The following is a 12,762-nucleotide window of genomic DNA, read 5'->3' as shown; positions in this document are numbered from 1 at the left end:
GAGTGGGGTTTGATCTTCTCCAGCAGTACGTATGAAGTCCTGATGCCTGTCTAAAATTTGCCTCAAATTTGCACAGTGTTAAAAATGTGTGATTAAAAAAATCATCCTGTCGCTGTCTTGGAGAAAAACGTTTTACAAGAGCACAAATGAAAGGAAAGGTCAAACAGAATTTAAGTGCTGTTGGCCGGCTACGAGAAACAATGTTTAACAATGTTACCGAGAAATACTGGCATCTGTCAAATTATAACTTTGTTTGTAGAACACAAATTGTCACAAATACATTCATAATTGGATCTGTTGTCATTTTGCTTTTCTTGATCTGTAGTTGTTTACTCTAGTTACGTAGTGCTTTATGTAACAGGCGGATGGACGGACTACAACACCGACACAAGCATTGCGGGTTGCTTTAAATTAAAAGCTGTCGAATCATAAACAGGCAGTCTACAGTTAATTGCTGTATAAATGCTAAGTTTATGACTTGAATTATAAAGCATGCAACTATATGTCCCTCGCAAAAGGAAAGCCTTTTTTTTTATTAGCTTTATCTAAAAAAAAAAAAATGCACTGTCACGTCATGTGGACTTAATTTCAAAGAATCATCAGATTAAAAAAACAACAACTAATGGACATATTTTAAAATATGTGGCTGAATAGAAAGTTTTACATTGCATCTTCCTCCAGACCCATGGCATACGTCCATACGATAGTCAAATAGCTCTTCTATTTTGAAGCCCTCCCGAAGGACCAAGCTCCTCACGCTATCTCTAAGGCTGAGCCCAGTCTCTCTATGGCGGCAGCTCATTTCTGCCACTTGTATCTGCATTCTCATCCTTTCACTCACTACTTTAAAGCTTGTAAATATAGGTGAGCGTGGGAACGTATATCGATCCAGATACTGACAGCTTCACTTTCAGCTTGAGCTCGTTTTTCACCACAACAGACCACATCATTGCTGATGGCACACTAATCTGTCTGTTCTGGGTACACGAGACATGAAAACTAGCTGTTTTCATTTACAAAAACATTAGGAACCTAAACCAAGAAGTTCGTAGACCCCCTTTTGGCTGCAGTTATAATTTCAAATTTACAACCTGGATCATTGTTCGATTTAAACAGAGAGCATCAGTGAGCTTCTATCTTCAGGTTTCTTTACAGATGTGCAGTGCTGTGTAAGTCTGGCCTTTGGTTGTAAGTTTCACAACAGTGTTATGCTAAGAGAACTTGGAGTTTTCTTTAAGTACTCCATTTTACTCAATTCATTCTATGCTGTCAGCCTCTCTAAGCCTTCTGTGGAGAAGTAGAGCATCTCAATGCTGCCAGCCCCATGCTGCATCTAAGGAATGGTGTTAGCCAGAACATAAATCCTGTTGGTTAAACTGTTGGTTCCTTGTTTACCTCACAGACCAAGGATATCTGTGATCAGTTACAAAGTTTGTTTCTATAGTCATAAATCTAGGAAAATATGTATTTATAGTCTTGGTCTTTGTCTGGATGTCTGTACGACCTCTCTTGTGTCTCTTAGGTCATGTTTTGGAATTGTTAATCTGTTAAGGATTTTTGCACCTTGTGGAGTTTGGCTTCCTGCCTTAGTTCTACATTCAGCTGCATTTTTCCTGAACGTTGACAAGAAACTAACTGCAAATGGTCACAGACTTCATCCCCATCTTAGAAGCAACCATTTCAAAGGCAACAAACTCAAAAGTTAATCGCACAGTTTTGATTGTGCCGTGGCTTCCAACCATTAGCGTGACTGTAGCATAAACAGTGCAACCGTTTGAAGTGTCAAAGCAAAGATCTGAATAGTTTCATAAAAGAGTTCAGCTTTAAAGTAAAGAATATAAAGTAAACTTGTTAAGTAGATTTCTTAACAAAAGCTTCCACTTTGTTTTAATGGGCCTTACACATTAATCTTCAGGGAAAACTGCAATACAAAATATCCATTTAAAATCTAATTTACAGCACAACAAATTTCTGATATTGATCATTTTTCCTACTGACAATAAGGGAGAGGAATAGGAAAGTGATGACTTGCAAGTAACCTCATTCTTCTGTATCTCCACAGTATTGCGTAACCTCGTCATACTTGTGTAACAATGCTCTCCACATTTTAACTAGCACTCCTCCTTTTTTTCCCCTCCCTAAATGTCGAGTATAATCATGATAAGTGAGAAGTCAGCTGTTTGATATGAATCGGTTTTGTTTACGATTACTAAAGTAATACACATTGTTCAAATAAACATTGTCTTCCCTAACGTAATTATTACCTGGCAATTAGTTTTTCTACTTTTGGTCAGTCATTACTTTAAGCTCTAAATCATGATGTGCATTGCCAACTGTTCGTAGTATGAAATGTTATTAGGCTGATTAGCAAAGACTAATCGGAAGCTTCAGTCCTCTTATCATCTTATCAACAGTCTTTTCATTTTACACACTTGATTGTGATTGAAGTGGGTTATTTAAAGATGAGTAAGTGGTTATTGGAGTATTGGTGGTAGATATAATATTAATAAGGTTTATGTCCATCCATCCTCTTCCAATTATCTTTATCGGGGCTATGGAGTCAGGGCGTAGAAAGGTTTATATATTTGCAGACAAAGTGATCGGAAGTGACTGTGCATATTTTTTAATCTAAAATTAACAATGCAGGCGTGTATTTTGTGCTTTAGAACGACACAATATCCCAGGGTGCCCATGCTATGCTGACCTTTAGGCATTTGCAGATGGCAGTATGTCATTATGTCACGTCAAATATTGCTCAAGTGAACTGTGGCGTTCGTGCAGACAGAGATACAGTATACGCCGGCGCTGCTGAGGATAGCTGACTGTTCAGCAAAGCATGCTCAGAGAATCGTTGGTGCAGGACGAGGTCAGGCGAGTGTGTAGGTTATTGTGTGGTGTGTTCTTGCAGTGAGCTCGTGCGACTTCCTTTTGTCCTTAGGGTCTATTTGCATTGCATCAGATACCAAATTCGTTGCAAAGGACACAGGAATGCTTTTGAGAGATATAAAACATTTCAGTGAGCATGGGGATAACAGCATCCTCTAAAAGACCAACACAATACCCTGGTGAAAGGCTCATCTACTAATTGGACTGTGACTAAAATACTGTAGCTAATAGGGAGACTTCTTTATCTAGTTTGTGGTGATACAGGCAACACAAAGCCTTTCACTTTATTGAAGTCATTTAGTAGATTCTATTAGTGTCCAGCTTCTGGATTGCCAGAAGCTATGGACGGCAGACAGATGCAGCAAGAGACGTTTCAGTGATTGTCTCCACTGTGAACAATGTGGTCAGTGTACCGGTGACTGCCTTATGTTACCTTTAAGGGTCAACTGGTAAACATGTAATGCTGGATCTGAAGCAATTTCTGTTTCAGTTTTATTTATGTAGCAGAAAAATCATCAATATGCCCCAAACAGCCTTTAAAACCCATCATCCTTAACTCGTCTGTTTTTGCTTTTCTTGTGGCAGACGTTCCTCTCCATTTGCTCAAGGATACAGTTCCTTACGTGTTCTTAAGTTTGAGCCATGGATTCAACAAATATCCACAGAAATGTTGTTTGCTTCAGTAGCACTTAATCTTTGTTGACTGAGCGGAGTAGCTGTGTGTATGTGCGTTCAGTCGCTCAAGCTGTGTTATGCTTCCTCGTCACAAAACATTTAAAGCTCTGCTACTGCTAATTAATTTATGGAGATTATATTGGACTTTTGCCATTTATATTCTGTCCATTGCTAGGAAAATCAAAATGCATCATCAACATCACTTTGAACAATATTCAAATGACACCTCTGTTTATGTTTCTGCTGTATTCGCTGAGAGACAGCGACAGCTTTCTAATAACTCCCCTGACAGTTATTATTGTATGGAACCTTTTTGAAAAGTGATTTAAGTGCTTAGTATGCTGTTATTTAACTGCTGCATGGTGTATCATGATAAACCACCCAGAGGATATAAGTATCTTTATCTAAAATGCTATGACACTGTTAACTCAGCAGTGCCATCTCCTTTATACTCGTTTTGCTGACGGGTGCATTGTTACTATGCTTTGTATCTGAAATATTGTTTTCATGTACTCTACACATTCTCATTTGGGCCGTGTCCATATTCGGTATCTGCAGCAGATACAGTTCTGTGAAAAACAAAGATTTCACAGTACTCTATCCAGTTCTGTGAAACATTAAGTACACTGCATGATTTAGTAGCTTGTAGAGCCACTTTTGGCAGCGGTTACTTGAAGTAATTGTTTTGTGTTTGACTTTATCAGTCTCTCTCATGATTGTGAAGGAATTCTGTCCCACTCTTCTTTCTATCATAGCTTCACTTAATTTACATTTAAAGATATTTGTTTATGCGTGGCTGTCTTAAGGTCTGACCACAGCATTTCAATCGGGGGCTGGACTTTGACTGGAACATTGTATCACCTTGATTCTTTTCTTTTTTAGCCATTCTGTTGTAGATGTACTTCAGTGCTTTGGGGCATTATCCTGTTAGATGGCCTAATTTGGGCCAAGCTTTTGTTATTGGACAGATGGCCTCACATTTGACTTTAGAATATTTTGTTACACAGAGCAATTCATGGTCGACTCAATGACTGAAAAGGTGCCCAGACCCTGTGGCTGCAAAACAAGCTCAATATCCGAGTATTGCTAAAACCTCTTCTTTAAGAGGTGCTTGAAGTTGCTGATGACCAGTTAATCAAATGTATTTGATTAGCAGAGTATTCTTAGTTTTTCCTAAGTCCTGTCAAAGCTTTCTTTTCCATGTGACTGTAAGTGAATGCAGTTTTCAATAACAAAAAATGTATGCATTATTTTTGTATCCTTCTCTGGTAAATGGTGCCCAAAGCATAATAATTATTTACATGAATGATTAGATTTTATTTTTCAGAGAATAATGACTTGTATTATGTATTTTTATTGTGAAGAAGTAATCACAGCAGAGAGGATGATATAGCTCATGATGTGAAAACAAAATACCTCGAGGCAGAAACACATTCATTGTTTTGTGAAATTTGCGAGAAGCTTCATTAACATATAGTGTTTTATTAGGTAACAAGCTAAGACTTTAAGATTTCATGTATTTAATGTTCTTCGCAATTCCAGGGAAACAATTTAATTGACTTAAGTAATGTCATTATTCTATTACAGATATAACAAAGAGCTGAAGAGCAGTTTAACCTAATCACTCCTCTTTCTTTGCTCTTTCTTAAAGCACTTTAGATGATGAGGGCACCAACCTCCGCCAGCAGAAACTGGACAGACAGGTAAGACTTTTGTTCTTTTTACTGTACTGATAAAAGAGTCACACCAAGGCTAAATCAATTATGGGAGGGCAATTTTTCGTGACACTAACTTCTGCTGCTGCATCAAGGGACCACAAATAGCCAGCTAGAACTTCTTATTTCTCTAAGTGGTATTCTATTAGTTCTCCCTTGTTGGTACCAGGTTGGGCCCAGTTTTGATCGACTTGAACAAGGTGCTGGAAACATTCCTCAAAGATTTTGGTCTATACTGATATGAGAGCGTCACATAGCTGCTGAAGATTTATCAACTGCACATCCATGATGTGACTCTCCCATTCCACCACATCCCAAAGGTGTGCTGTTGAACTCTGAATACAGTGAACTCATTGTCGTGTTCAAGAAACCAATCTGAGATGATATGAGCTTTGTGCCAGAACACGGGTACACTGTGGACATAAAGTGAGGGACATATGTAAACCCTAGAGATGGTTGTGTAGGAAAGTCCCACTAAAACAGCATTTAGTGAAATACTCAGAGTAGACCTTTCAGGCACAAGCAGCCATGATATGTTCAGTCATTTTAATCCCCTTTTCCCCCATTCTGATGCTTTGTTTGAACTTAACTTTCTTTTAATGCACGGTGCTTTAAGTGCAATATAGATTCTGTGCAGTTTTATACATGCAAACTAGCTGTACCTCATAAACACTACACAAGGAAAGTTACATCAGCACAAACTGTGTGCAGTGTGTATTTGTTTAGTAAGAGGAAAAATGTATAATTATGTTTTCATACTTGGCCTTAATGTGCTTCTGACGTTGTTCTAGAATTACAGATAATAGATTACACAAATTAAATAACCAGTTGGTCCATTCATCACCAAGAATATTAAATTAGCGACATTAATTTCACAAACTAGGGGGTTTACACATTTCCTTCATAAGGCTGTGGGTCAGTGACAGATGTGAACATGCTGAGTGTACTATAATGTTCAATGGAAAAAGTTTAAAGTTTCAAAAATCTAATCTGCCAAACAGCAAAAAAACCCCATCATCATCGAAAGCCCTAAGTATACTAATTCTAAATTTACATGATTCGAAGTTTTCTGCAGCATTGCTCTCTTGTTCTGTACCAGTGTCGCCCTTTGTTGTTTTTCCCCCCACCAGTTGTTCTGTGATAATGTCTCTGACCGAAGTAGGTCAGTTCTGTACAGAAGAAAAAAGAAATGACACATCAAATGCACCCTTTTATGTGAGCGCGCACACAGCCTGAAGCAGAAAGCCTGGGTTAACAGAGAAAGTTGATAACCACCTTTGTGATACCCATTATCTCTCACTGGGGTTTTAGGTTTTGTTAAGCCAGCTCGCTCAAAGAACTTACTTCGCAGCACGGCCCTCGGGATCCTTAAGTCAAAGTGATGTTTGGCCATTTCACACTCTGCTAACTAATACTGCCGTTGCCATTGTTTGTTGTCAGCAGCACTGTATCCAAACAAAACAAACACTCAGGCTGCAGTCGAAGCATTTTCAGCTCTTATCTATGCGTAGTGCAGTCTGCTGCTTCTGACGTCCTGCTATTTTCCTGAAGTGGATAATGTAAGTGGAGTGCTTCAAACGGGTTCTCGTTCCGTTGTCAGAGCAGCAAAAGCTTGCGGAAGCTTGTCATAGTTCATCAGTGGGTATAAGGTTTTATGTATTCTGATTCATTCTGAAGTAAACTGCTTTTTATTCATGCGTGACTAAATGGATGAATGAATGAATAAAGAATATAATTCTTAATGTCACTCAGTTGAGGGCTTCAGGCACGTAAGCATCATTAAACAAATTGTTATTGATTGAAACATCGTGTAGAGGCTGTCTAGAATCTCATTTATCCAGGGAAGGAGAAGATTTCTGGACTTGTTTTTGGCCCTTGCCTTACGCCTCTCATGCTAGAGGCTTTCTCAGTGCCTGCAGCTGGTGTGCAGCTCCAGGTATTCATTTAAGGCTACCAGCGAGTTATCGTTCGCACAAAATTCACACAAAGGTGCGTTGCCAGGACTGTTTTGTAATTTGCTGACAGGCGTTGTTGTAAATCACATTTCCTGTTTAGAGATGGTATTTCCATTTTAACACAGATGGCTTTTTCCCCCTCTCCTCTCTCAAACCATGGCTGTCCAAATTGTGTACATTGCTGCTCTCAGGAGAGTGCCCCCAATCCTTTTGATGCAGGTGTTCGCTGTATATATTTCTGTGCACCCTTTACCGCATTAGGCTGCATATATAACATTGCTCAGGTTGTGTTTAAGTGTTTTATCCTCTAGGCGTGTGTCTCAGGAACTTCAGTTGGGAGAAAAGCCTTTTAAGTTACTCAAACACTCTAGCCACAAGCAGAATGACAATGTTGTTATGCCCGCTTTTTTCTTCTTTTTTGATGTTGTTGTGTTGTTTTTCCATAAATCTCTTTGACTTGATGTTCTTTGACTTAATGAAGGCCCAGATGGGATAGCCACAGGTTTTAAGTGCTTTCTTCAGACGTCTGTGCTCCTTTGTTCCCTGTGCCTCTCCAGTTCTAGGGAACTGTGGCAGTCCAAGCGTAGGTACTGGTCTGTGTGTGTAGGTTTTTGGTAAACAATGAAAAATATAAACTAAAATAAGCAATTTGTTTTACCTGACATCCTCCCCTGTGAACTTCATATTGCAGTCACAGTGAACTGATAATTCTGCAATGGCTTCTTCTTAAGTTTAGATTCTGACCCATGCTTTCCCCATGTAGCGATTACAATGGCTGACACTAGTGAAGCCTTGGCATGGCCATGCTTTTATCTGTAGAAACTAATTTTTCATAGGTGGTTGTAAAGCAGAGTTCAAACAGATCTCATCATGGATAACGAGCAGAAACGTGTAGTTAACAAGCAGAACCCGCTGCATAAGGAATACGCAACACTCCTTTGAGGACAGACACATGATTTAAGAAAGGTGAAAGAAGTCTGTGTGATGTCAGATTGCTCCGATATGGGAATAAAGCACCTAAGGTCTGCCTGTATTTCAGTAATTTTCAGCAATTTTGAAGTCACCTAAAGTGAACTATAGCCTGCTGTGCACTACATGAGAAAAAAAAGAAAAATCCAGCATGCTGGGGACATATTAGGGGAAGAGATAGAAGCATGCACAATATTGTGTTTTTCAAACCTTTTATACTAAAGTTTGTTAAGTGCTTTATCCACAGGTGAGACCATTAATCATTAAATAAATTCACTGTGTAAAATGTCTCTGCTAGCTTAACCACCACTGCCTTGGAAAAGAAGTGAGCTTTGCAGGACACAGCGCTCCACTGCTCTGCAGTCTGAAGTTTCCACTAATAGAAACCTTTTTAATATTTGATGAGCTCTGGTTTGAAGACTTGCATAGAGCTGACAGTTGGGCCAAATGAAAAGCTTTATTCAGCCTCTGGTCATACTGATTTAGGCAGCACATTGTTAGATATCCAGCACTGATCTTTCTATGCTCTTTTATCATCTCTGTCATATCTGCCAAGTACTGTAAAAGGGAATAAAGGTATATATTTCTGTCTGTGGTGCTCTTAATCAGCAGCTGAATCTTTACAAAACCGCCAACTGAGGTAATTTTGATTTATATTTCAGTAGCAAGGACCTCAACTTTAAATGTTGATGGCAAATGTTTTTGTTTATGAAGCAACAGGCTAGGCCAGAGGCTGCGGTTTGAGGAAGGCCTCATCGAGCTCCCAGGCCTGGCATATCTCTGAGGTTGACAACCAGAGAAAAAGCAGAGGGAGGGTGGGTCGCAGAAATGAGAACAAATGGATGTGTGGCACAAGTAGACATTTATAGACGTATGGCCGGAAGAGGAGTGTTTGGAGTTGTGGTCCAGCTCCTGAAATTCAGATAAATTATCTCACTACAAATTCGATATGGCAATAATAGCTCTTACTGAATCACTGGCGCCAATATTGATATGTCTATGTGCCTACTCTAAATGGATTTCCCTCGCCAATTGAAATCACTACTTAATGACTCCTTGTGGTGGTGCTTATTAAATGAATGAGGATAAAGTAAACGGAAGTAACTGGTAAAAAAAAAAGGAAAGATGATGCTCAGCAGGGAAAATGGCGGAAAGCGGGGAAAGAAAATGAAAGCTAATGAATTGAAATGGCGCATTGTTAAATTTCACTACTAATGATGACGCAAACACATTGAGACCATGATGGACTGACAAAACATATCATTCCTGCTTTTTGCCTTCGGAGAGGTTCTTTTTTCTTTTTTCTTGACACCAATTTAATAATGAATTGCAAATGATAATCTTCTACTGAAACGATTATCTACCACTTTCAGACATGGCATGCTGGTACTCAGTCACGGTAAACATGGCGACATTTGGTCTCTAATGTCATTACTTCAGTGAAGATCAGTAAAGATAGTGACTTTTTCTATTTGTTGAAACTCTACCTTTATTTTTCCATTTGCTTGAAATGTCAGCGAGCACTCCTTGAACAGAAGCAGAAGAAGAAGAGGCAAGAGCCCCTGATGGTCCAGTCTAATGTGGATGGGAGATCACGGACCCGTCGGACCAAGCAAAGTGAGGAACAGGCTCCACTGGTGGAATCCTACCTCAGCAGCAACAGCAGCACTATCTACCATGGTAAAGCTTGCACTCCTCTCTGGCTGTGTTGATTCAGAAAGCTTAAACAGAGAATTAAAGAAAAACATCAGCTGAAGAAATAAAGAAGTCACACTGTTTGTTTAATAAGTCTTTCTTATTTATAAAGAGTATTTGTTCTTCCTGGCATCCCAATTAGAACTATAAACCAGACATGAAACCATTTTTTGAATGATTAGTGTTGCATAGCTGTAAAATTTACAGCTTTAAATAAGACATCATGTAGAAGGAATACAACACACTGCATCATCTACTGCAGTGCTGCAAATCAAACCACACAGGAGCAGAAACTGTGTTCCCTTTCAGTCGATTCGAAGTACAACACATGTAATGTGGGATATCACAGCCCCGCAAATCTTGGATGAAGACTTCTTCTGTTCACTGCGTTAAGGCACATGACTTGTGATGACATAGGTGCACGTGGGGCTGTACATATACACCGTGTTATCACATACACCCCTTATTTCTTACGTTCTTTACCTTGCCAAGAAAACCTCTGCTGAGTCGGGCTAGCTAGCTACTGCTAGTTAGCTCTGCTGTCTGTGGCTTGAAGTTAGCTTAACTGCGCCTGATTGTGTTAGCCTCCACTGGTCACTGCTTTGGATTTCGGTATGAGTAACCAAAACCAAAGCAAGTAAAGCAGAAATCTTCTATTCAGTACTGTCTGCAGGGGACAGTGGGGATTGTCCACGCTATAAGAATGTTTACTGAAACCAAAGCCTGTGCGTTTTGTCACCAATGGTGTATGGGATTCCACCAGAGGAATAGCAACCTTATGGGCCCTTTTTAAATTAATTAATTTTTAAATTAATTTTTGTGCTGCAGCTAGTTGGTCCATCATCTGGTCTGTCTATCATTTGGGCGTTACATCCTCTTCAGTCGCTCGTTAAGCACTAAGGTGCTGATTGTCTGTATATTTATGTATGTACATATGTCCCATGCTGTGTGTGTTGTACTGAGTAAACCGACTGAAACAGAATGAGTAGATATGTTAAGAGGAACAAGGTACAACACAAGGTTGCCCCTTGCCTGGCTCACTGAAGAGCAGCTATTAAACTGAGGGATGACCATGACGAATCCATCCATCTAACTAGTGCGTGATTTTAAAACCAGAGGTGATCATGCTTTTGAGGTTGTAGCGCCCAAACTGTGGAACACCCTTCTGAAGTCAATCAGTTTGGCTCAGTCTGTTATTTGTTTTAAGCGAATGCTGAAACTCATTTTCATAGGTTAGGGTTTCCTTTATCCGTTCCCCTTTATTTCATTCATGTACACGTATAATCAGTGTGCAGCTTTTATTCGAACTTTGAAGCACTTTGTAACTTGATGTTTTGAAAAGTGCTATATAAATAAAGTTATTATGCAATACTTTATATTTTGTACCTAGTTACTCTCCTTCAGGGAACAGAAGTTATAGACATAACCATTTGTTATATCTGGGGCCGCTGAAGTCTTCTTATTTACACACAGAGGCCAGGCAGAGCATTTTTATTTATTTAATTATTTTTTGAGGGTCAGTTTCTGGGATTAAGGCCAAGAACTGTCAAATTTCCTGTAGAGAGAAGAGAAAGATGTTCTTCTGCCATATTCTTTTATTCTGATGCAAAAAAGAGAATAATAAACCATAACAATGCTACGGGAAAATGAATAAAAACATTCTAGCCTTCGTTCACAGTTAGCTCCACACTTTTTCTAAGCTGGAACCTCTGGACTGTAAACCTGCAGTGATTTTAGCTACAGATTTGCAGCCTAGTATTAGTCCCACATTGAGTAAAAAAATGATCTTACAGTCACTTACTGTATTTGTCAAAAATTGAACATTTTGATTGCAATAGGTTGCTGTGAAAAAGTATTTTCCATCTTCCTGATTTCTTATTCTACGGCATAGTTCTAGTGCACCACAAAAATGACCCCAAAACACATCGGCAAGTCCACCTCTGACTGACTAAAAAAAACAGATTAAGGTTTTTTCATGGCTTCAAAGTTGATTGGGATGCTTTGGAATGACCTTAAACAGGCCATTCATGATATAAAATGCTCCGGTGTGGCTCAATTTAAACAATTCTGTAGAAAGGATTGCTTCATATTCCTTCACATTGATGTGAACAACTTGTTTTCAGTTATAACAAATGCTTTGTTGCAGTTCTTGCTGTCAAGTGTGGCACAGCCAGTTATTAGTTTTAGGGGTCGAATAACTTTTTTTGCATTGGGTCAGGTAGGTCTGGATAGCATTTTTCCCCTCAATAAATTAAATCCTCATTTAAAAACTGCATTTTGTATTTACTCAGGTTATGTTTATATTAAAAAAATAATCTAAAAGGGGCAAATACTTTTAAATGGTATTGTGTATTACACTAAAACCTAACGTAATGTTTAATGTGAAAGACATTTATTATAACCCATCATGTGCTTCAGTCGTGTTCATTCCTGTGTTCAGTGCAAGAAGCTGAACAGGAAGAGGTGAAGGTGATGTCGGATCCACAGCCACCACGCTCAGCCAAAAAGGGCAAAGCATCAGCCAGTTCCACTCCACAGACAGGCAGTGAAAAGAAGGAGAGGAAGGGGAAACACAAAGGTCAGTGTGCTGGTTCAAATGGTTAATTAAACTGTGTGAAAAATGGATAAACATACTGTTCGTGGCCATTTTTAAAGACCAAATAATCAGCTTTTAGAAACGGTCCCCTGTGTGAAAAAGAGAGGATCCAAAATCCTTACTATTCAGCAGCTTCAACAGTCTATCCAAGCTCTGTATGCCCTCCTCAGATAACGTTTCCCCACTGATTTTTTTGAGCCACAGCTGGCAACAGCACAACTGAGTGAAACGCGGCTGCCCTCTTAGCTCCTGCCATGGTGCCAAAGTCGTC

General features: G+C 39.2%; 1 protein-coding gene across 4 annotated transcripts in view; it reads left to right on the top strand.

The window, feature by feature from the left end:
- tub (TUB bipartite transcription factor) overlaps positions 1 to 12,762 on the top strand; it is a 60,955-nt gene that overhangs the window by 35,511 nt on the left and 12,682 nt on the right. For all 4 annotated transcript variants that reach the window (XM_006780190.3, XM_035906424.2, XM_006780191.3 and 1 more), the window contains exons 2-4: positions 5,213 to 5,264; positions 9,718 to 9,880; positions 12,336 to 12,473. In XM_006780190.3, coding sequence (XP_006780253.1) covers positions 5,213 to 5,264; positions 9,718 to 9,880; positions 12,336 to 12,473 — 353 coding nt within the window. The remainder of the gene's footprint in view (positions 1 to 5,212; positions 5,265 to 9,717; positions 9,881 to 12,335; positions 12,474 to 12,762) is intronic.

The sequence above is a fragment of the Neolamprologus brichardi genome, chromosome 1 (assembly GCF_056152115.1).
Source record: "Neolamprologus brichardi isolate AB-2024 chromosome 1, ASM5615211v1, whole genome shotgun sequence".
NCBI classification, from domain to species: domain Eukaryota; kingdom Metazoa; phylum Chordata; class Actinopteri; order Cichliformes; family Cichlidae; genus Neolamprologus; species Neolamprologus brichardi.
This window is presented reverse-complemented; position numbering and strand designations above follow the sequence as displayed.